General features: G+C 39.9%; 1 protein-coding gene across 1 annotated transcript in view; it reads right to left on the reverse strand.

The window, feature by feature from the left end:
• PHACTR1 (phosphatase and actin regulator 1) overlaps window positions 1-23,671 on the reverse strand; it is a 597,649-nt gene that overhangs the window by 538,778 nt on the left and 35,200 nt on the right. The window contains exon 4 of the mRNA XM_017891116.1: window positions 23,441-23,587. Coding sequence (XP_017746605.1) covers window positions 23,441-23,587 — 147 coding nt within the window. The remainder of the gene's footprint in view (window positions 1-23,440; window positions 23,588-23,671) is intronic.

Raw genomic sequence — 23,671 nt, forward strand, 5'->3', positions numbered from 1 at the left:
AGTTTACTCTGCTGTTCAGAGCATTTTACAAACTGTAGAGTGTTAAGCAAACATTAATCATGAATATTATATACAAAGATAGCTAATAATACCAAAAATATATGAAGGGCTAAAATAAAGAATATTTGCAATACAAACTATGTATCTGTCTCATCTGGACAAAACACTACTACCAATATTTTAAATTTTATTAACTCTTTGGCCTTCCAGTTGAACACCTTTATTTTTACCCATCTTACTCTCTCTTGTTCTTTTTCCTTCCAGATGTACTCTTTAGATTCCCAGAGTGAAAGCCTTAAGCACAAATCCTAAGAGGAAACTGTTGTTGGAGTTTAGAATATACTTTCTGGGCAGTAATTTTAATTACCAAATCATTAACCAATTAATCCAAAGTGAGTGACAAGTGTGTTCTAGCCTAGAAATGAAAAAAGAAAAGATGAGCTCACCAAACAAGAAGTGATTTCTGACTTGCAGAATGGGAAAAAAATTAGGTATTTTTGTCAAAGTTTAGTATTTTTTAAGCATAATATGAGAAGTAGATATTCTGGCAAAGTGAAATGTCCATGTGGTTTTAAATATTTTTTTTAAATGCCAAGTTGATGCCTGAAGCAAATATTCATGGCTCAGATATTATGAGATCTTTGAAATCTTAAGTTTTATACTAGAATTGGGCCATGAGATTAACTGACAGCCTTCTGGTTCTATTACACATGATTATTGGGGATAGTTCAAAGTGTGTGTTTTTCAAGTATCTGACTTAAAACTAAGTAACGGAATAAGTAAAATTGCATTTCTTACACTTTCAGGAAAGCGATAAATTGTTTAAACTCTGACAAATACACTAATGAATCAGGTGAGGCTACATGGTATAAGTTATAGTAACTGGAAGTTAATTGGGGAAAATATACCATTTGTCACATTACTGTTAAAATATTGAGTTGATGCAGGGTGTGAACATCACTTGGTTCACACAAGGGGCAACTCCCAAATGTGAAACTTCAGTTGTTGCATGTCCACTGCGAAATCCTGGCATCAAATAAAATTGAGCTAAAATTACCAGTCTTTTATCTGGAGATATAAACATTTTTTTAAAAAAGCTCTGCAAAATTTTATTTCAGAAAAATGCACACAGAAATCACTGAACACCAATGACTGGCTGCCACTTCTATAAAAGAGATACTTCTGCTGTGTGCTTAATCAATTCACCAGAATTATTCTATTATTTTCATTATTTTAAAGGGCATATTTTCTTATTCAAAGATCTTGTTATTATCACATCCGTATTGTATCTTCATGTAAATGTCTGGAAATCCTTCTGGATTTGCTAAAAGTTTAAATTAAAAATGGGAGTTGAAAATAGAGTCCATTTGTTATGATCTGCAATCACTTCTAACGCTTTTCTGCGATTCAATGACACATCCTAGTGCAAACAGAAACTTTAAATATGGACTATCATGTTTTGTTTGACATGCTTTATGCAGTATAAATTAACATAGACCTTTCCATTTAAGTGCAATGGTAAGGGTGGTACTTTTGATCAATAAGTTGTCGGAAGAGCTGATCTTACACTTAAGCTCAATGAGTATATTTGCTCAGTATTTGAGAATGATGAGACCCATCCCCAAGTAACATTTATCTCACAAAAAAGTCAAAAACACTGCAGAAGGCGACCATATGGTCTGAGTACTATGGGAGAGAAAATGTTACTTAACAGATGAATGCAAGAGAAAGGCCATTGTGGAGAGTAAAGTAGGCACAAAATATCTTTAAAATAAATCTAGGCAAAAGAAAATCTCCACAGAAAGAGGATAATTGTCCATTGAATCCCAATATTTTTAATAGATTCCTTATTGCTACCTAAAATCATCAAATCTGTTCTCTCCCCTTATGAAATGTGTATATGCAACATATGTATAAACCTATCAAGAAATTACATTTGGAATTGGTGCACACATAATTAATGCTGTTTGAATAATTCTGTGACAAAAATCAATATGTGAACCTACACGTCCTGAATTAGCATGTGAATATGCCCAGAACCTTAGAAAACAGGATCTCATCTGTGGAGAGCATGTAACCTAACTGGGGAAATCAGATTAGCCACACCTCTGTGCATAACTGAAAAACAAAATCAAACCTCTCTTGACATCTGTCTCCCTCTAACTGGGGCAGTTGTTCTCACCTTTCACTCATAGCCAGTGTCCTGGAATGAATGGGAAGTCAACTTTCAGTGCCTCTACTTTCTCTCCTCTCTTGACTCTTCTACCCACTGAAACTGGGCGTCTACGGCTTGCCTGAAAGAACATTTGATGAAGTCACTAGCCATTTTCTCTCTTCCAGGGGACAGGAACATGGTCTTCCTGGTCTCTCTGCTGCATTTGAACCTGCTGTTTCTTCCATTTCCCCAGAACACCCCTTCCCCGAGCCTTACCCTTGTCCACCTTCTGTCCCCTCCCAGCAGTTGTGCTGGCTCCTATTTTTCCGCAGTGCTTTAAAATTGATGTTCTGTGGGAATCTAATCCCAATTCCCTTCCATCTCTTCCCATGGTTTCCCTAGAATAGAGCTTCCTTAATATTTTGTCATGTCATGGCAAATATAGGAAAGGGTGGTATTTTTAAGGTACAGTAGGGTAAAGCGATAGCCTGATTGTATATGGCGGACCCTGGTGTGGGAATTTGAGCTGGTCCTACTGGAACATCCCGGATCCATACTTTGAAGGGATGCACACTTTGGCACAATTCAATCCAATGAGCAAGAATCTTTGACCCAGATCTTACCTGCTTCTGATTTTAGTGCGGATGACTATTTCTCCTGAGTTCCCAATCCATGTATTCACTGCCTGCTTGAATCCTTCACAACAATGTTACCCCAAGACTCCCCTGTGTAAGTGTGAGCTCATTAACCAGTCCTGTGAGCATCTGCCCCTTTCTCTGATTTCTGAACTGGTAAGTAGAACCACTAGTCTACCTAAGGTGGAAACTTAAGATCATCTACCCCTCTCCCTAATCCTTCATGGTCATTGTTTACTAGGTCCTGGGTAGCTCACCTCTTACAAATGTCTTAATCCTACTGCTCTAACTCAAGCCTTTATCATGTCTTGCCAAATGTTTAAGATCAACCCAGTACCTCCCTGCCTCTAGTTTCAGGCTGCTCTGATCCATCTTCCTCATGTTGCTATCACGAGCTTTTTAGAGCAAAAGCCTCTGGGCCCTGCCTTGTCCAGCTCCCTCTCCAGTCTCATCCTTTGCATGTCCTTGCTCCCATGACAGGTTCGAGTCCTACCAGCTTTCCTGTTCTTTGCAATGTGTGCATGCAATTTGCACTCATGCCTTTACACACACTCTCTCTTCTGCCTTTCTGGGGGAAACTGCTCTTTCCTGAAGCCCTGCTCAAGCACAGCCTTCACCAAGAAGCCACACTGGGTCCCCAGGCTCTGCTGGACAGGCTCCCCATTTTCTGTTGCTCCCTCTAACCCGCCAGCACAGAGGATGCTCAAGCTCTTATGCTACATCACATTCACCTTCCACACCTGTTTTTCCTGTCACGTGTGCTCCTCAACAGCAGAGATGTCTTTGTCTTGCCATGGCCAGTTCGGTGCACTGTAGATCATCTATGAACGTTTTTGAAGGAATACATATGCAATCTTGTGAACCAGGAGGACTTAAATGCCAAGTGAATTTTGTGCAGAGTGTCTACTCTGATTTGAATGCCCCTCAACTCTTGAAGCTCTTCCTTCATGTCCCTCCACACATGGCTTCATCCCTGGGAAATATCCTACTCATCCTTTGAGGACCAACCTCAGTGCCTTCCTCTCTAAAGATCCCTCACTCTCCCAGACAGGGACAGCCTCTTCATTTCCTGTGTCCAGTGATGCTTTGTCTGTATCTCAATTATGCCACCATCCAAAAACGAGGGGCATGCTTACCTATCTTTGGGCCCATAGTGTCCACACAGGGTCTGGGCACAGGAGACGCTAAATAGATGACTGTTGTAAAAACAAATGTATTAATACCTGGAGTGCTAGTCCTCCTATCCCCACTCTGGAATAATTGTAAAATCAGTTTAAGAGTCCCCATAATGGGAGGGCACAGCAAGGAGGCTTTCCAAAGGAAAGGGCAAGAGGACCCGAAGTCTTCACTGACTCATACCCTGCTTCCCACATCCCGTGACATTTCAAATCACATCAGCATCCCAAACAGTTAGAATTGTAAGTGACTAAACACTGGTGTATCACATCTTTTATCTGCCTCCTGAGTTAAATGATTTACCCCCTAAGTTGAGTTACCTAAAAGAGATTCGAGTCTTCCCAGTCGCAGCCTGAACTATGGCGTGGGACAGGTTGCTTCAGCCAAGGCTCCACTTGGGGGGTTAAAGAGATTTGCCTCTGAGCCTCTACACAGATCTGTACAGAAGGAGAAGCAATGTGAAAACATCGCCTCGCAGAGGGATCTCACAGCTGAGCCAGCTGGCTCTGCTCAGCCCGAGTCTGTCTGTGGCTCTTCTCCCAGCAGGTGCTGAGTCTCTAAAGCTTATTAGCATCCTGGGCTGACTGGGCCAATGAACATTTCCTCAGTGCTCACTATGTACCCACAACCGTTCTAAGACCTTTATTCATATTGCCTTATCATAATCCTCACAACTGTGAAATAGATGCTATTATAATATTATCCCCAGTTTATCCCAGAAGAAGATACAGAGCGTTCATAAATTAACTCAAGGTCCCATACATAGTGAGGCTATAGGTGGGATTCAAACTCAGTGGGCTAGACTCTGTAAAACCCACAGACCCCAACTCAAATCAAGACTGGAATTCATTCCTTTCTCAAAAAGAGAAAGAAGGTGAAAATGTTTTAATTTAACTTTTACATTTATACCTGACACATAATAATTGTGCATATTTATGTGTTGTTTCAATGCATGTATACATAGCATAAATGATCAAATCAGGGCAACTACCATATCCACCACTTTAAACACTTATTTTTTTGTGGTGACAACATTCAAAATCTTCCCTTTTAGCTGTCTTAAAATACACAATACATTGTTATTTGCTATAGTCACCTTACTGTGTATATCCTCCTGTTTAACTGTAACTGTACCAATTGACCAACCTCTCCCAGTCCTCCCCAATGACAATCCTTATCTCCTCTATGCTCCTCAGCCTCTGGTAATCACCATTCCACTCTCTGCTAATATGAAATCAACTTTTAAAGACTCTACATATGAGTGAGATCATGTTGATACTTGTCTTTCTGTGCCTGGTTTATTTCACTTAATATAATGTCCTCTGAGTTTGCCCATCTTGCTGCAAATGGCAGGATTTCATTCTGTTTTATGGCTCAATAGTATTCCATTGTGTGTGGGTGTGGGTGTGTGTGCATGTGTCTGTGTAGATAAACAGCACATTTTCTTTATCCATTCATCTGTAGATGGGTCATTAAGGAAAACAGTATGGATGTTCCTTTAAAAATTAAAACTATAACTACTATATGATCTAGCATTTTCCTTCTGGGTATGTACCAAAGAAATGAAATCAATATGTGAAAAAAATATCTGTACCCCCAAGTTTACTGCAGTGGTAGCCACAATAGCTGAGATATAGAGTCAACCTAAATGCCCAGCTACAGATGAAAAAAAAAATGTTGCCCCTTCATACTAATTCACCCAACCAAACCCCTAAATAAACTAAAATCCAATCTGCATTCTAAAGGTCTCTTTTCCCAGGATCTGTTGCACCACAGGGGTTTGATGGTGATAACTGTTTCTTCCAGGATCTGTTTCTTAAAAAGGGTTTGATAGTGTTCTAAGAGATTGTCCCCATAGAGAGAGATGCTATTGTACCTAGTCATATCAAACTTGTCAAAATCAGGTAATTCTAGTTCCCAGTCGACAAACCTAATTGTCCTAATGCGCCAGGTCTCACTTTCTACATCAAAGAAAAATGCCAAGCTCATTATGCAGTAATATTTAAGCCAAGTACCACTAAAAATTTCTGCTTGATCCACTTGTTTGGGTAGAATATGCTACAGTAATTTAAACAAGATTTATCAATGTCTTTTAAGTTAGACTTGTCATTTTTCCTGGAATTCTCCATCCTTTGACTATTTTCTTCATCAATGATCTTCCACTCCGAATCATTTTCCTCTGCATGTCAGAATGCTCGGAAATGCCCTGGAGAACTTTAAAACACACCAAGAGGACAAATGGTCTCATGTATTACCCTATGCCATCTTTGTGCATAAATACAAAATTCTAATCTGGTTTCTTGGTGTATGCACAGGTCATCATTGAGTCACATTTTCTAAAAAACAAAGTGTAAAGGAGATTTCTCATGTCTCCTTGCAGCAAGTCAGGTGCTCACCCAGAACCCCCATTTCATCTGCAGCTGCGTTTACTCTGTTAGCAACTATTTGGAAAGCAAATGAATGAAGGAAACCCTTCTCCCCATTGCTTAACAAACACATGTGTCTTGCAGAAACTGAAATATGATTTCTAGAGGCTTCCTTTGGAAGGCCTACATATAATGACTTTCGTAAAGTTCTGATCTAGTCAAGTAACAGTGCTGAGGAGAGCAAAGTTGGGAGAATTCTGAACAGTTGTTGACTTATTGCTTCCAGATGCACCTTGCCAGCTGGCAAGTCTTGTGTGGGGGCGCTGCAAATGACTCACCATTTATTTGATTGAAACTGGATTGCAAACAGAGTTAATGTGTAACAGTGGCATTAGCTGGCAAATGTGGAAATGCTGTATAATATGTTGAGATGCTGACCCACCTGACTTATTACTGAATGGACTGCAAAAGGCAATCTATTTTCATCTTCATACAAGACCAAAATACAATGTGAGGGGATCAAATATCTTCTATGAAAAATTGTTTGAATATGCCTATATCATATAGATTTATATGTATTCTAAAGATGGAAGCTGATTTTCAATAGACATGCTTATAGTCTTTCACCTTAGTCATACTGGTTTCTCCATATTAAAATAGCAGTAAAGCAATAATAAAGTTATCTATCAACATGCTTCTAGATCCTTTGAAACAAACATTTGAACACTAAGTTGCCACATTAAGTTGGTTGAGCAAAACCATTCTGATACTTTTCTTTTAATATTTTTAGCAGCAAATAAAACATGCCTAAACTATTCGTGTGTGTACTTAGATAATGCAGACAATATTTCTATTAAATATCATATTCAACTCTGTGAACTGAGCACTGGTGTGCTGGTAAATGTTTAACAACCAACTCTCCAATTTATAGTTGTTTTTGCTGACTTCCATGGTGTACGTGTTGCCCTCCATGACCAATTTCAAGCTACCAATATGACGTCACTAATCTTGAAATTAGGAAGAGATGTGCACAGTCAGCTCTCATGAACTTAGAGAGTCAGCCCAACATACCCCTGGAACTAAGTTACTATGAAATTTCTAGATTCTGGGGTTTTTTCCTTTTCACTTTCTTTGTCTCTTCTTATGGACCTCAGAGTTCTGTAGGACACAATTTCCTCACCTGCAAGATATGTTCACTGGAATAGGTAATCTCTCAGCTTTCTTTCTGCTCAATTCTTTAAATATTTTAATAATTTTCCTTCTATGAATTGTAAGGCAACCTGAGCATGACAACAGAATGAAAGAAAAATTCCATTTCATCCAAGTTTATATTCTCAGGACATGGAGATGAAGGACAGCCTCTGAGGTGGAGCACATCATTTCCATTTCAGTAAGGTTTATTTTGAAAAGTTCAGGTATCATTTTCAGAAATACATCAAATGGGAGGCACCCATGATTTTTGTGACAGTGATGATAGTTCTAGGGTCCAGGTCAAAAAGAAAAGAATTTCTGAGTCAATGAGGAGAAACACAGTATGGTCAGGCTGTACCTGCTTCATTTCCACTTCTTCATTTTCAAAATTGGCAAAATCAAAGGCATTCCTGTTTTTGAAGTATAGGGGAAGTAACAGCTAGTGTTCTTTGCAAGAATTGCATGTTAAATCGTCCTTCATGTCTAGGAAGTCACTGGGAGGAGGCCATGAGCCGAATATTGATGAGGAAAAGCTAATGGTATGTATCATTGCAAGTGATGTTGCAACTATAATATTACATGAGTAAAAATCAAAATAATCCTTTCTTTCCATATGACCTAAATACAAACTCTTTAGAGAAGATCAGGTCTCTAGATTATTCCGGGGGCTGAAGAAGTGGAAATGAAAATGCTAAGAGGCCTGATGGGCTTGTAGGCCCCTCTGAGGGGACAGGTTTGTCTCCTTGCTCTAGAGCTTCTGCATATAGAAATTGCCATAATAAATCAAGGACCAGATATATGAAGATGTTTGTAGATATTACTAGATAATGAAGAAGAAATCTAATAAAGATGGTCTAAAGATGGACATATGGGGAAGTGGTCATTACCCTCATGCATTCCTTCATTCAATGAATCCTCTTTGAGCATCTATTACAGGCCAAGACCTCTGCTAGTCACTGAGGATTTACAGGTGAATTAGGCAGATGTTGTCCCTTGCCTTGGAAAGGAAATCTCTCTCATGGATGTTGATATTTCTACTGACAGATTTAATAGTTGACGAAACTGTTAACTTGTATTGTATACACAGCAAGCTTCTGATGAATGTTTGTTAGATTAATATTTCATGCAATAAACCAAAATAAAAAATAGCAAGTCATCTTTCCTTATCACGGTGATACAACATCAAGGTTTTATGTTGATAAACAAAACTGAGCCTCCTTCTTGCTTGAGTTGTTTGAAAGGTGCTTATAAAGCACTGACTATGCCAGGTACTTCACTTCCTATCCCCTTTTAACTCAATCCTCATAACTCTGAGTTATGAGAATTTCCATAAGTAAGCAAGCTAACATTCAGAAAGGTAATAAACTTGCTCTATAATTGCACAATAGTGTCAGAATTCAAACCCACGTCTACACCTCAAATCCACACTTATCTTCTGATACTGCAATGCTTTCCAGCACCATCAAGAGAACTCAGACCATCATTTCACCTTTACCTGACCAGAGCACCTCCCATATGTATCCATGAACTCTAGACATTTTCTCCTTCTATGCATAATGATAGATTGCAAATCAGTGGGAGCCCCACTTCCCAAGGAAGGCTAGAACTCTACCTTTTACTTTCAACACCACTGTTTTCATCTGCCCCTGATTGTACAGCCTCTAAACCTTCACTACCATAAGGAATTTTATCCATATCCTAGGCAGGGCCATGAAAGTAATGAAAGAAGTTATGAGAACCCAAGCCTTGAAACCATGTTCTCCCACTCAGGGGAGAAAAATAATTGAACCTCAGCAAGAGGTTTACAGAAACGAAGGACTTCAGGGAAAAAATAATAATGTTTTTATGAACCCACATAAATAACACCATTATTTTTTCTTAAGTCACCAAGAAAAACCACAAGAGAAATGAAACTAGTTCTAATTTAGATACTAGACTGTGCCCAAGATTCATTGTGACTATTAGGTTCTATGTGAGCTTTTCAGAGATTGACAGAGAATAAAGACCTGTGGCAATCAGCAACTAGAAAGAAAATTGCACTAAGCTTAATACACAGTAATACTAGTTTTAATGCACATTTGCTCCACAATACTTTGTGTGCAGCAAATGCAGTAAAAACTTGAATCAATGTACTAGTATTCATAGCAAGATTCTCATTTCCCTCTAGTTTTGAATGATAAGTCTTGGCAGCAGAAAAGTTTTCATTTGTGTGTTAACATCTACTTCTCTTCTTGGACCCCTTCTGTGTCTTTTTATTATAACATGTTATTTCTTTTCCAAATTAGTGTTACCATTTAAACTCTGTGTGGAACAACAAATTTGGTATGAATACCTTCTGCTTTGAGCTTTAGTATAAGGTTAAAAGAAATCACATATTTCTCAGTTGGGCTTTTTCTTTCCAAACAATATATTTTATTAATTATTAATTAATATGTTTTATTAATCACTATTCTTATTTTCCTTCTGCCCCCTGCCACCAAAGATCTTAGTTAACAAAGCACTGTGATGATTAAATTTAAACTAAATAGCCAGTTGATGTTTTAGTGAATCATGTACAATTTTGTCCAAATAAATTGATGAGACACTGACATGACATTAATATTTAAAAGGGCTGCTTATAGCTTTTACTTAGGATGAAACATCTATAATAAATGAATCTGGAAACACAGCAATAGGAGAGAATGAAAGTTATGCCTGATTGAGTAATTATGCCAGTCTTTTCTGTGTTGGCTAAATTCAGTCATTGTTTCTTTCTCACCTCAATATTTTCACTTCACTGTCTTTAATAAGCAGAACCATGGAGGAGGTAGAACGCAGATCCCAGTAGCTATAACTCTGCTGAATTGTTCCTATAATTGGGTTTATGAAAGGACCCCATAGGTGATATATTTCTTTATGAGGTAGCTTTACACAGAAATTGTTCATACAGATCATGTTATATGAGCCATAACCCAGAGGCCAACGAAGTGAGTTTAAGGTTGATTTGAGCTTACTTTGTGTTGACCTGGTATATTTTTTGTGGATGGTTTCAGTTGGTCTTAGACTTAACACATGTTGCCATTTATTTGGCTGCTGTTCTTTTTTTTCATTTTGATTTTATTTTATTTTTTTGAGATGGAGTTTCATCTTGTTGCCCAGGCTGGAGTGCAATGGCACAAACTCAGCTCACCGCAACCTCTGCCTCCCAGGTTCAAGCGATTCTCCTGCCTCAGCCGCCCAAGTGGCTGGGATTACAGGCACGCACCACAACGTCCAGCTAATTTTGTATTTTTAGTAAAGGCGGGGTTTCTCCATGTTGGTCAGGCTGGTCTCGAACTCCTGACCTCAGGTGATCCACCTACCTCAGCCTCTCAAAGTGCTGGGATTACAGGCGTTAGCCATCACACCTGGCCTGGCTGCTGTTCTATGAATCAAGTGGTGACATGGTTTGACTCAGATTTAGGCCGTCAAGACAAACAAGGGCAAATCTTTTATTTCTAGAAATTTAAATGTTCTTAAGATACCTGAAAGGACTTGACCTATAGATGCAAACATGTATATCAACTTTGAAAAACAAAGAAGAATTTTCTAATCCACTAGACAGCAAACCAAGCATCATTTACAGTGATTGCTGGCAAGGCTGTCTGGTTGTTTCATGGCACAGGGAGGAGTTCTGAGGTGAGGAAAGCGTGGTATCTGCAGCGTAAGGACCATCTCTAGCTAAGATTTCAGAAACTACACTAATGATTTATTCCTGCATATTTAAAATGAACTCCTTACTTGAGAGGTTAAAAGACAACTACTTCAGGCATTTTACAGCTTGAAAAACTATTTAGTCATTGTGAAATTTTCCCCAATTGTAACGATGTATGAAGCATCTAGTTTGCTCAAAGCCTATTAACCAAGTGTTATTTATGTCAAATGCAGTAAAATACACCCATGAAAATCATGTGGAATCACAAATCATGGATAACAGAGAAGCAGTGACTAACCAAAATTTGGTGTGGTCTGCTATATCTGTCACAGCTTCAGCCCCAGACAATTGGCTGAAATATTTTGCTTTTTTAAATGAATAAAATTCATAGTTTAGGAGGGTCTTCTAAACTGTCAAATTCAAAGACCAAATAAATAAACAAATAAATAAGTAAAAACCCAGTGAGTCATAAATTTGCTTCTGCCTGTTCTATTCCAATTGAATAACTTTAACCTGGAGAAACTGTTTCTAGAACCAACTCTCCTTACACATGGAAGGCATTTAGAGGTCCCGTGCCAAAACTGTGGGGAGAAATCATTTTTGTTATTGAAAAAGTTGCTTCTTCGCTGATTACAGCCAGGGTCACGAGCAGCTAGAGCAAGGATGTTGCTGGAAGGCAGCGTGGCGTGAAGTCTGGAAGAAATGCAAGGCAGCTGGCTTCACTGCTGTGCAAACTGTGTCATTCTATGGTTAGAGTGGTAGGTAGCGAACAGCCCTACACTTCTGCAGATCCACAGGGGATCTGAAAGTCTCCCCACCTCAGAAAGGAAGGGTTTTCCTTGAACCTTGGGGTGTGTTTTTGTAATGTCAAACCAAATAATTAGGGCATTCAGTTGGGGAAAGAGGGAGAGGATAAAGAAAAGGGGAGAGGTGATTGTAAAAGAAGGATGCTCCCTGGTTACTTGGCTGAGTGTCTGCCTTGGGCTAAGTTGGACTAGCAGCCTACATGGCAAATCACATGGTCCTGGAAGGAAATACGGTTGCTTCTACAGTTGCTTCATGCCAAGTGCCTTTTTGATGACCGTTATCAAGTGAAAAGATGAAGTGAGGTCAGGACCACACTAAGAAGTTAAAAGTGTCTGTGACTCAAAAACGCTTGTAAAATTCAAGCACTGTGTCTCTTACTAATGGAACATAATATCCTGAGACCATATTTCATATAATGATGAGAGTTGACAGTGGAAGCATGGAAATGGCTTAAATGTACAAATTGTTAAATGCTGGAGTCAGTGTTTCTGGTCTATTAGGCTGTATTGAGTTTTTGGCCATGGCAAAGGCAACACTTTAAGGGAAATCAGTCTGTTTCACATTTTTATTTTAGTGCCTTAGTTTTGCCAGAGCTAGGCATCTAAGCTGTCCCATTCATCCAGACCACATCTGTTTCTTGCCTTTGTAAGGCACTTGGCTGTTGGCAAAGCATTTTCACATTTGGTTTTCAAAGTAGCAATGAAAATTAGGCAGAAAGTGTTATCCACACGTTACAGGTTTCACAGGTTCAGAGAAATGATTCAATTCACAAGTAGCAGACTTGGGTTTTGGAACCAGCAGGTCTCCAAATCCATCACAGAACGCTTGTGTCCATTATCCAGACAAGAGAAGATGCTCCACTGGACTTTAGAAAGCTAAGATTCTGTTTGTTTGTTTGTTTGTTTGTTTGTTTGTTTGTTTTGAGATGGAGTTTCACTCTTGTTGCCCAGGCTGGAGTGCAATGGCACAATCTCAGCTCACTGCAACTTCTGCCTCCCGGATTCAAGCGATTCTCCTGCCTCAGCCTCCTGAGTAGCTGGGATTACAGATGTGCACCATTACGCCCAGCTAATTTTTGTACTTTTAGTAAAGACGGGGTTTCACCATGTTGGCCAGGCTGGTCTCGAACTGCTGATCCACCCGCCTCGACCTCCCACAGTGCTGGGATTATAGGCATGAGTCACCAGGCCTGGCCCCTGTTGTTTTTGATGTGATCTTCTGATCAATATGTATGGCCTCCCAAACTGAAAGGCTGTGTTCTATTTCTCCTTCCCTTTCTCTTTGCCTCTCTCTTTTCTTCTCCCTGTATCTCTTTCTCTAGACTTCTTTTATTTCCCTTCCCACACCACACTTCCTCTAAGTTCAAAGGATTATTGGAATTTCCAGTAGGTGTTTCTCATTTCCACGTGGCCATCTGCAAGAGATATTTCAAGGTTGATTCATTCAACTTTACTCAGAGGATGACCTATTCTTAATGTAAATTTTCGTAACTTTCAGAGTCTGGGGGTGACTTCCTTTCTCATTTGGGGCTACTCATATTCATTCTGTTGCCTAAGTAAGAAGGATTGAATAGGGGTAGCAGGAAAATTTTCTCCTTCTGTGAGTGTTTCTGAATTTGTAACTCATTTGGTCTGCCCTGAAGAGTAAGATGTGGTCATCAGAAAAGAATCATTTTTTAAATTTTTGGTAGAATCCTGGAGGAAGAGAACAAGCATGAAGCAGAAAGTGAAACAGAGGACCTCGTTGTCCACTTTGTGCTAACAAACACTCACTATGTGTCAGGCTTTATTCTAAGTGCTTTACACCTATTTAATTATTTGCTCTTTAGAACAACTCTCTAAGATGATTACTATGATTAGTCCTATTTTACAAGTGAGAGAAATGAGGCAGAGAGAGGTTAAACGCGTTGCTCAAGGTCATATAGCCAGTAAGTGGCAGACTGAGGATCAGAACCCAGGAAGTCTGGCTCTATCCTCATAACCACTGTGCTACCTCAGAAAAGAGTGGTCTTTATCACTGCTCCTCTTTCGCTCTTTGCAGGGCCCATGATGACTTCCATGGTCCTGGGTCCTTTTGCCTTTGTGGGCCCCTTTCACTACATGAAGTATTAAAAACTCTATTTTATGACTGTGTGGGTAACAAGACAAATATAATCCATGGGTTAGATTATATTCATTTTTTTTCCTTCTGACTGCAAAAGAAATTAAAACGTCTTTCTTGGCCCCTAAACGTATCATCAGTGTGACCCCACGCCCACTGTGCCTAAGGGCTAGGTCGGTACTTACTCTTTGGGATTTTTCTTTTTCACTTTGACTCATTTCCAGGTAAGAGAATAAATTTACCACACTCTCAGCCATTCAGTACCAAAGTAGGATTTTTTTTTTTTTTGCAAATGCTTTTTCTGAGTTTAGAAGTAGCCCCAAAAGAAATCCACCAATTAAGTAAATGTTTTTCAAATTGTAGGTTGTAAAGTCATTTATGTAGGTCGTAATTAGCATTTTATAATAAAATATATTAGAGTGGAGTGGAGTGGAGTGGCAAGGGATGGGATAGGATAACATAGAAACATCAGAGTAATTTGCACCTTAAGGATATTTTGGAGAATATTTTATTTCAATTATAATAAATATGTATGTGTGTTATGTGGGGTGCCATAAAGTGCATTTCTCACAGTGAGACCCAGCCATTTTTTCTTTTTTCTTTTTTTTTTTTGAGATGGAGTCTTGCTTCTTCACCCAGGCTGGAGTGCAGTGGCGCGATCTTGGCTCACTGCAACCTCTGCCTCCCAGGTTCAAGCGATTCTCCTGCCTCAGCCTCCCCAGTAGCTGGGATTACAAGCACGTGCCACCACGCCTGGATAATTTTTTTGTATTTTTAGTGGAGACAGGGTTTCACCATGTTGGCCAGGCTGGTCTCGAACTCCTGACCTCAAGTGATCCGCCCACCTCGGCCTCCCAAAATGCAGGGATCACAGGTGTGAGCCACTGCGCCCAGATTCAGTAATTTTTTTTTTTTTTTTTTTTTTAATACTAGGGTAGGATACAGTCCTAGTTCCAACTCTTCTTTCCTTTAGCAATGTCAAGCTTTAAATGTGACCCCATAGAAAAGCTGGTAATATAAGCTTGCTGTCTTGCGGTAAATCATAACTGTTAATTATACAGGTTTTGAAGTCATATGAAACAGAATCCAAATTCCAGTTCTTTCTCTTATTAGCTATAGTACTTTCACTACGTCACGTAACTTCTCTTTGATTTATTTCCACGTGGATAAAATTAGGATAATAATAATGCCATTCTCATGGGGTCATTGTGAGAAGTAAATTAGAAAATGCTTATAATGTCAACTTAAATATTTATTTCTGGGTTTTTTCTTTTTTTTTTTTAGAGAGTCTCGTTCTTTCACCCAGGCTGGAGTACAATGGCATGGTCTCTGTTCAACGCAACCTCTGCCTCCTGAGTTCAAGCAATTCTCTCGCCTCAGCCTCCTGAGTGGTTGTGACTACAGGTGCGTGCCACCACACCAGCTAACTTTTGGATTTTTAGTAGAGAACTAGTTTCACCATGTTGGCCAGGCTGGTCTCGAACTCCTGACCTCAGGTGATCCGCCTGCCTCAGCCTCCCAAAGTGCTAGAATTAGAGGTGTGAGCCACCGCACCTGGCCATAACTGCTTTTTAAATGTAGCCACTTGGATGTCTGATAGAAGTCTTACACTTGACACGTCTGTCTCTGAGCTCCCGACCAATCCTCCGTTCCCTCAAATGATCCTTTCATCCTTCCTATTGCTCAGGTGAAAACTGTGAATTACTCCTTGCTCTTCTCCTTCTCTCACAACCTACAATCAATCCATCATCAATGTGTACTGGCTATATCTTCAAATACACAAGGACCCTTACTACTTTTCACTGCTTCTGCTGTACCACGCTGATGAGCCACCACCGTTTCTCTGGCTTGCCATCGTAGCCTCCAAACTGGCTTCTCTGCTTCTTTGGTGCCCCTCTCTAATCTGTTCTGAACTCAACAGCCCCAGTGATCCTTTAAAAAACCTGTCAGATGGTGTTACTTCTATGCGCAAATCCCTGCAGTGCTCCACACTTCACTGAGAGTAAAGTCAAAGTCTTTGCAAGGTCCACCAAATTTTGTCTGGTCTCCATTCCTTCTTAATCCCCCTCTTCATCTCTCTTCCTTACTCCTCTCCAGCCACACTGGTCTCCTTGCCATGCCAGGAACACTCTGGTTTAGGTCCTTTCCACTTACTTGTCCTCAGCTCTCTCCTCCCTCTGCTCCCCACCCCATATTGGTATTGTTCATTCTTTTACCTGCACTGAAGAAATGTATTCAAATCCCTTCTGCTCCATGTGGCCTGTCTCGAAATCCTCTCCTCTTCCTGCTCCCATATGCTGTACCCTCTTAGCCTGCCTTATTCAGTTTTGTCTTAACACATTGACTTATAACATACAATACAATTTACTGATCTATTCTAATGTTTCTTGCTCATAATCCACTTTTGGTAGTAAAAGTTCATGAAAATAAGATGCTATTTGTTTTGATCACTGATGTATCCCAAGTGTCTAAAAAATGGTCTAAAAAAGGGCCCAGGTGGAATAAGAGAGAAACTCATGAATAATACAGGTTTTTCTGTACCTTTGATTAAACCATGATTTAATATTCAACCACCTAGTGGTTTGGTTGATAGAGATCTGGCAATAGTGGCCTTTCCATGTCTATAAATGGCAAATGAACATATTGATAAAGTTCAGAATTATCTCAAAACCAAGATGGATATTAAAGTCTCATCTACAGCTATAGCCCAGGTATTTGCTATCAAAGATTCTGCTGCTGAATTGCTAGTTTAATGTATACAAAGGTGGCAAAAAGGATCAATAGAAAGCCTACAGGCTTTTACACCACATTTACATTCACAAATGTTAAACAACTACTAGTGTGATATTATTCCTGTTGTCCTTCAGTAACTGTGTAGAAAGTCATGCTAATCTGTCATCATTCAACAAGGCCATAAAATTGATTTTGTCTTTTATTTTAACTACCCTTCATTATACAGGAGACTTGTAAATTAAAGCAATTAAAATGTCAACATTGCCCACTCCCCCACCCTGAAATCACATCCACTTTAGCACCTACCAAAGTGGGTAAGGAAAGTGAGGAACAAAACATGAAATACTAGAGTTTCTCTTGTACCATACAATGAAGAAAATGTTATCTCAACTGTTCTTTCAGGCCCTTCTGTTTACACAACACAAACCATTGGCTGTAATGTTCTCCCCTTTTTCACCCCATGAACTCAAGGAGAAAAAAAGCTCTACAAATTGTCTTCTGTTCCCACCTGAATTTTAATTCTTGTACTCTAAAGAACGATCATGAATTCAAGTTGCATATGTCAAAAAGTGACTCCATAAATAACTTTCCATTTTTTTTTTTGCTTTAGTGTTAGAATCTATGTATGAAAATGTTAATGTGCCTCTGCTGCATTTATTATGACCGGTAGGTGATGAACCTGTCAGTTTATATGCCCATGAAGAAAAAGGGAAAGAAATGTCTTTGTAGTTCATGGCTAGGTCGGTGCTTAAAGGTTAGGATCCTTGTTTCTGTGAATTCCAAAGAGATACTTTGCTGCTTTGTAGGATTCTGCCATTTAGTTGGTCTGCCTACATGTTTACCTTCCCTGGTAATCTAAAAGGGTAAAGGAGAAGTATAGATCTTACATACCTGTTTAATTTTAGTTATAAAGGAGAACAAGTTAAAAGACTCGAAATGCCAGTTAGGAGCCGAATTAGTATTTAGTTTCCTCACTCTCCATTTATTGCTAAAATTTCCTTAATATCTTATTCTATTATACAACAAATATCTAGAGGTCATCAACTGTATTAAGGCTCTAATCCCTGAATATTCAAATTAAAAATATTTTAACTAGTATTTTGTATATAAATGTGCCTATATAATATTCATTCTTCTTTTAACTCAAAAATTTCCATAACTTTGCTGTGATCAAATATTTTCATTCTTATGGTAATGAGGCTATTTTATATGTTTTATACAACAAATAAGACTATCTATAAAATCAGGTATAGTATGTATCCAGTAATAAAGCTAGAGCTAGAAGTATCAGTTATTTTTAGATTGAAGGGGACTTCAGAGACTTTAAATCTAAAACCCTTATCTTAGAGCTGAGTGAATCAAACCCCAAAAGGTTAAATGACTTGCCCATGGTCTTAGGAGAGTGATGCATTAGAATCAAATTCTTCTGACTCTTGCCTCACATATTTCCTATAAAACACACTCTGTGGGATTTTATAGAATTAAATTATGTAGACATATATAGACAAACCAAAAAAGTAATTTACCATGTAGCCATAAGATAATTGTAAATACCATACTTACATGTTTAAAAACAATAATAATACTCTGACCAAAGATTCTAAGAAAATGCAATTACCCAACATAGATTCTGTGTTCGATTTGTTTCATAAATTAAATATTTATGGGAAAGGGCTTCCCATTTAGTCATAGTGTTAATTACAGCCATCCCTTGGTATCCGTGAGATTGGTTCCAAGATCCCCTGCGAATAACAAAATCCATAGATACTCAAATCCCTTACATAAAATGGTGTAGTATTTGCATATAACCTATGCACATCCTCCTGTATATTTAAATTATCTCTAGATTACTTACAATACCTAATACAGTGTAAATGTTATATAAATAGTTGTTATACTGTATCATTTAGGAAATAATGAAATAACTCTTTACATGTTCAGTACAGAGGCAGCAATTCATTTTTAAAAAATATATCCCATCCCTGGTTGGTTGAATCCACAGATGTGGAACCCATGAATGCCAAAGGCCAACTGTACTTACTTTCTTGTACCTTTTAAATATTCATTACACTATCTGGGGTGATCTTCACTGGTACCATCTTAATGCATGACATAATGAGATTATCAGGTTAGCTAGCTTTAACTATATATAGCACAGAAGGAGGGAAGACTTCCACACTAGAGGCTCCTGGTGAGCTGTGAGATCCATCATTTGAATTCTGCCTACCAAATACAGGAAGCAATAATTAAAAGAAGAGTTTGGGCCACCAAATAAAAGCCAGACCCACATGGTCCGCCTTCAATTTACAATCAGTAACAAAAAATATAGTGAGGAACACATTGGCATTCTTCAGTAAAAGAGTGAAGGAGGATGCCTATCAAAACCTTTAGGTTGCTGAAGCAATCTCAGATCAGCATGGCAATAATATTTACAATTTGCCTAGAAGCAGTTATCATTGCTAAGTGATGATGGCACATTCTGAGCTGTCACTTCTCAATATCATGGGCCTCCATTATTTAGCTAAGTGATAAGGGTGGAAGAGAGGTACCCTGGGACCTAGCTTATAACTTCTTTTGATAGACCCATCCATCCTTATAGGAAACCAGAGCAAGCCAGTTCCGACTGCCATTATCCTCTGGGCCTGAAAGGGTAAAAGAGACCAGTGAAGGCCAGAAACAGCTATCCTTGGTGGACATCCAGAACCAAAACAGATCTCAATTTTCCAAAGAGAATAATTATGCTGGTGTTGACCATACTGTTAATTTAAAATCTTCCCCATACAAAGCAATTCTGATATATCAACAGAAGTTAAACCTCTTTATGATTAGAAAAGGACACATTTTTCTCAATAGTGTCTAATACTGGTTTTGTGTTTTAAACTATTCTAAATCATCAGGATGACTTGCTTTCCTTCTTTTGACATCCATTTAAGAAATGTAAGAAGTGCTTAATTTTTCTACTTAATATAACACTTTCATTCACTTTAGTGTGTAATTATAGAGTTTTTCAGTTTCAGCAACTTCTATGTATCAGGTAAACCTCCATATACTGTCAATATAAACATAAATAGAATACACTACCCTCATGGGAAAGTACTTGCCAGATGAGCTGCAACTCTTCATTGCACTGACTGCAATGCAGTGAATGAATGACTTCATAAGGCAGGCTACACTCTTACAAGATAAATGTCAATGATGTTCATTCTAAGTGAGAATACAATTAGAAACACTTGCTACTAATAGTACGAACAGACTCTTCTGTTCCAGGATGTCCTTTTAACACATTTGAATTCCTTAGGGGAAAAAAATCCCTTTTTGAATGTTTTAATCTTTGATGTGTCTGGGTAACCTTCAACAGATATATTGACTTAATTTCTTTTGCATTCATACCATCTTCAAACAATCATCTAACAATGTCTGTGTCTACTAAATGCTGAACAGAAGTTAAAAACCGAGAAAAGGGACTCTTAGAAAAATAAGTCATGGTTCAGCAAATTTCTGTTCTCTATGCTCTCAATTTTAGCTGAAACTTGAAATTAACATCTTCATACATTGATGAAAGACCCACATTTTGGTGCTATTCTTTGACTGACTTGCCACTGTAGGTGAAGAAGTATACCCTTCACTCAAGCTGTGGAATTATTTCTGAAATGATATTATTAAGTACTGTTGGAGATAGGGTGTAGCTAAAAAATGCTTAAGTGCTTAATTAGTATTCAAAATACCCAGTCCACTTTATTTGGCAACTGGACAGATTAGTTTAATGATTTCATGATAGCCAAGTAAAATGAATATATGTATATGTATTTCCTTGAAGCATTGCTAAACCTCTAAAATATCAAACATGGGTTTATGTATAATTAGTGGTGTGGGAAAGCAAATACTAAACATAAATAGTTTAAGCCAATGAAACATTAATCTGGAAAGAATAAACAATAAGTAATTGGTTGGGGGCAGGAGAGGAGTGGAAAGAAAGGGCACAGGACTGCTTCCTTGCTTAAGTGTTCATAAATTGTGGTTAAGACATAAACAAAATTATCTCTATGTCCAGATTATGTAATTTATTGGGAGTGTGCATGCTTCTCTGTTCAGCAATGCTGATAACAACACTAATAGTTTAATTACAACTTGTGGCTTAAGGAGATAAACAAGGCTGTTTGCTTTTAAAACCAGGGGTTACAATTACTCTTAAATGCAGGGGAAAGGCACTTCTGCGAGTGGATCTTACTTTGTTAGGGAAGCAACCAAAAACCAGCTGGAAAATAAACAAAGCCCCAAGAGTGAGCAGTTTGTGCAAAATTAGAGCATAAACGCCCGATTTGAGCAGCGGAGCAGTAGGCGTGATGCATTGCAAATTGGCAGCAAATGTAGGTAGAGAGAGGGATGAAAAAGTTTTTGGTAGCCAGATCTTATGCATTTTCTTTGGAATTCCATCACAGCAGGGAAAGAGTACCCATCCCTCCACTGTCCACCTTACAGTCACTTCCCTGTCTCGCTTCAGCACCACCAAGGGAGGACAGCTCCCCTGACTGCAGTACAGAGCAGGCTGCTAATACCCTTCCTCCTTTAACAGTATCATCTCTGCATTTCTCTTACTGGTGTCTTTCTTGCCACTTTAGGAGTATTTTAAGGGATATATAGAAGGGACTGAGTGCTTGTCTCGCTTATTTATTTCCAGATGAAATAGAGATAAGTCCTGTCTGAGCCAATCTTTAAACTGGACTCCAGAGCAATTTAACCAGAATAAAAGATTGCAAGTCACTAGGTTTAACCTGGTGACAAAGTGGCTCAATGTAATTGAGTAGTAGCTGAAACTTGAAACTCTTGTTTAGCGCTTTATTTTATTGTTTTGTTAGAAAAGTACTAGTAGAAGGTAAACAACCTTTACTAAATGCTGCTTTGGCTCTATTCCTCCTGGGCTAAGCAAAGGGGTTAATAGACTAATTTCCAATATCAGTGGGTTGGGAAAACAATCTTGCTCCTAAAAAAACTTTTATCGGTCCTTTGTAAGACCCTTCACAACCATATGCTGAATCTGGAACACAGAAGTAGGGGATTAACAGTTCCAAAGTGTGAACCATGGAGTAATACAGCATGCCATAGAAAATGCCAAAGCTTCCTAAGTAAACTTGTCTTGTCTTCAGCTCCAAAGCCAGAGGCAAACATTTAAGAAGTGACAAGATATACATGATTAAAACAACAAATCATCAAGACAGGAAAATTATATTCCAAGGCAGTTGGTCACTCTGGCACATTCAGTTACCATTCTTCCAGCCATAAGGGTACGGTTGCTTAGTCAGTGCATCTTGTTTTTCTATGCAGTTTTCTCTTTTGTCGAAACTTCTCAACAGGGCATAAAATACCCATCATCTGAAGGTTCTCTTTGCTCCAACACATGCACCATGCGCGCTCGCGCACACACACACACACACACACACACACACACACACACACACAGTTTGTTCGATTTAGTCCCATTTCCAAGAGTTCAGTTTCCTAAAGCAAAAAGTATCATCTGCTTTTTAAACTTATTTTGAAAAGTAGTCTTCAGGAAAATGCCCTCACTTTTATCGTAGTTGCCAGAATAATACGGGACCTTGGAGAGGAAGAGAAAACAAACTAGGACGGAAGCTTAGGAGTCATTCAGAAAAGGCAGAGCTATGAAGTTAGTGGTGAACAACTTCTTCCCAGTGATAGTGACCACACAGGTGTAAGGCATTCTAGAGGCGAGTTGGGAGCAGCAGCAGCCGCAGAGAGAGCAGTAGATTCTGGGCTTTTCTCACTGAGTAAACCTTCAGTGGACTCAACTGAGGCATTTTTTGACTCTGAATCCCTCAGTCCTCCTTTTGTTGCTTTCCTTCCCTCCTTCCCTCCTTCCTTGCTTCCTTCCTTCTTTTCTTCCCTGGCACCTCACTACCTTTCCTCCTTGTTTCCTTCCTTTCCTCCCTATCTTCCTTTCTCATTTCATCTCTCCATGTACCTCAGTTACCCTTTTCACTTAATTCGATCTGGGCCACTTTGGGCACCAGTTCCAGAGACAGCATCAAGTCACCTAACGTGCATTCTCCAGACCATGCTATTATGACCAGCACGGTAGCTTCCCAGCTGCCCGGTGCAAGGAAAAGGTTCCGTTCCTGGCGGCCAGCCCCGCCCCCTCTCCCCACTCCAACACCGCAACGGCGGCGTCAACCCGTCAAAGCCAAGAGTCTGAATGTCACCAACAAGTTCCACCCCATAGTAGCCGCGCCAGCCAACCTCGCCCGGGGAGCCTCGCCAGACCCCGCGCCCACAGTCTGCGCTCGGGCGCGCGGCCCGGGCTCCGGGTTATTCCCGGGATCACTGTGGTCACTGACAGCACTTCCTCCTCCCAGTGCCGGGGAAGCCCGCGTGGGACTCGGGCGGATTCGGGGTTGCACGCGCCGCCCTCCCCCACCTCGCAGCTCATACACACGCCCTCTGCGCACCGGAGACACAAAGAGCGCGAGTGCTGAGCGCCCGACTGCGGGGGGCGGCGGGGAGGGCGCCCGGGAGGGGCGGGGGCGCAGCAGCCGGGGAGGGAGGGAGCAGGGCGGAGGCGGGGGCGCGGCGCCAGGGGCTTCCTTACCTGCCCCCAGGTTAAAGGAGATCCTGGCCTCCGCGAGGTACGGCGTGTCGCTCTTGGAGCGCACTCTCCGGATGGGCCGCCGGTCTATATCATCCTCCGAGGATGCCGCCATTAATGTGGGAGGCAGGAGCAGGGTCGCCCGGCGAGCTGAGAGGGAGAAGGAGACGGAGGGAGAGGGAGAGAGGCGGAAGGGGGAGGAGGGGAGAGGAAGAGGCTCGCACACGGGGGAGG

The sequence above is a fragment of the Rhinopithecus bieti genome, unplaced genomic scaffold, assembly GCF_001698545.2.
Source record: "Rhinopithecus bieti isolate Rb0 unplaced genomic scaffold, ASM169854v2 scaffold_19939, whole genome shotgun sequence".
Lineage (NCBI taxonomy): Eukaryota > Metazoa > Chordata > Mammalia > Primates > Cercopithecidae > Rhinopithecus > Rhinopithecus bieti.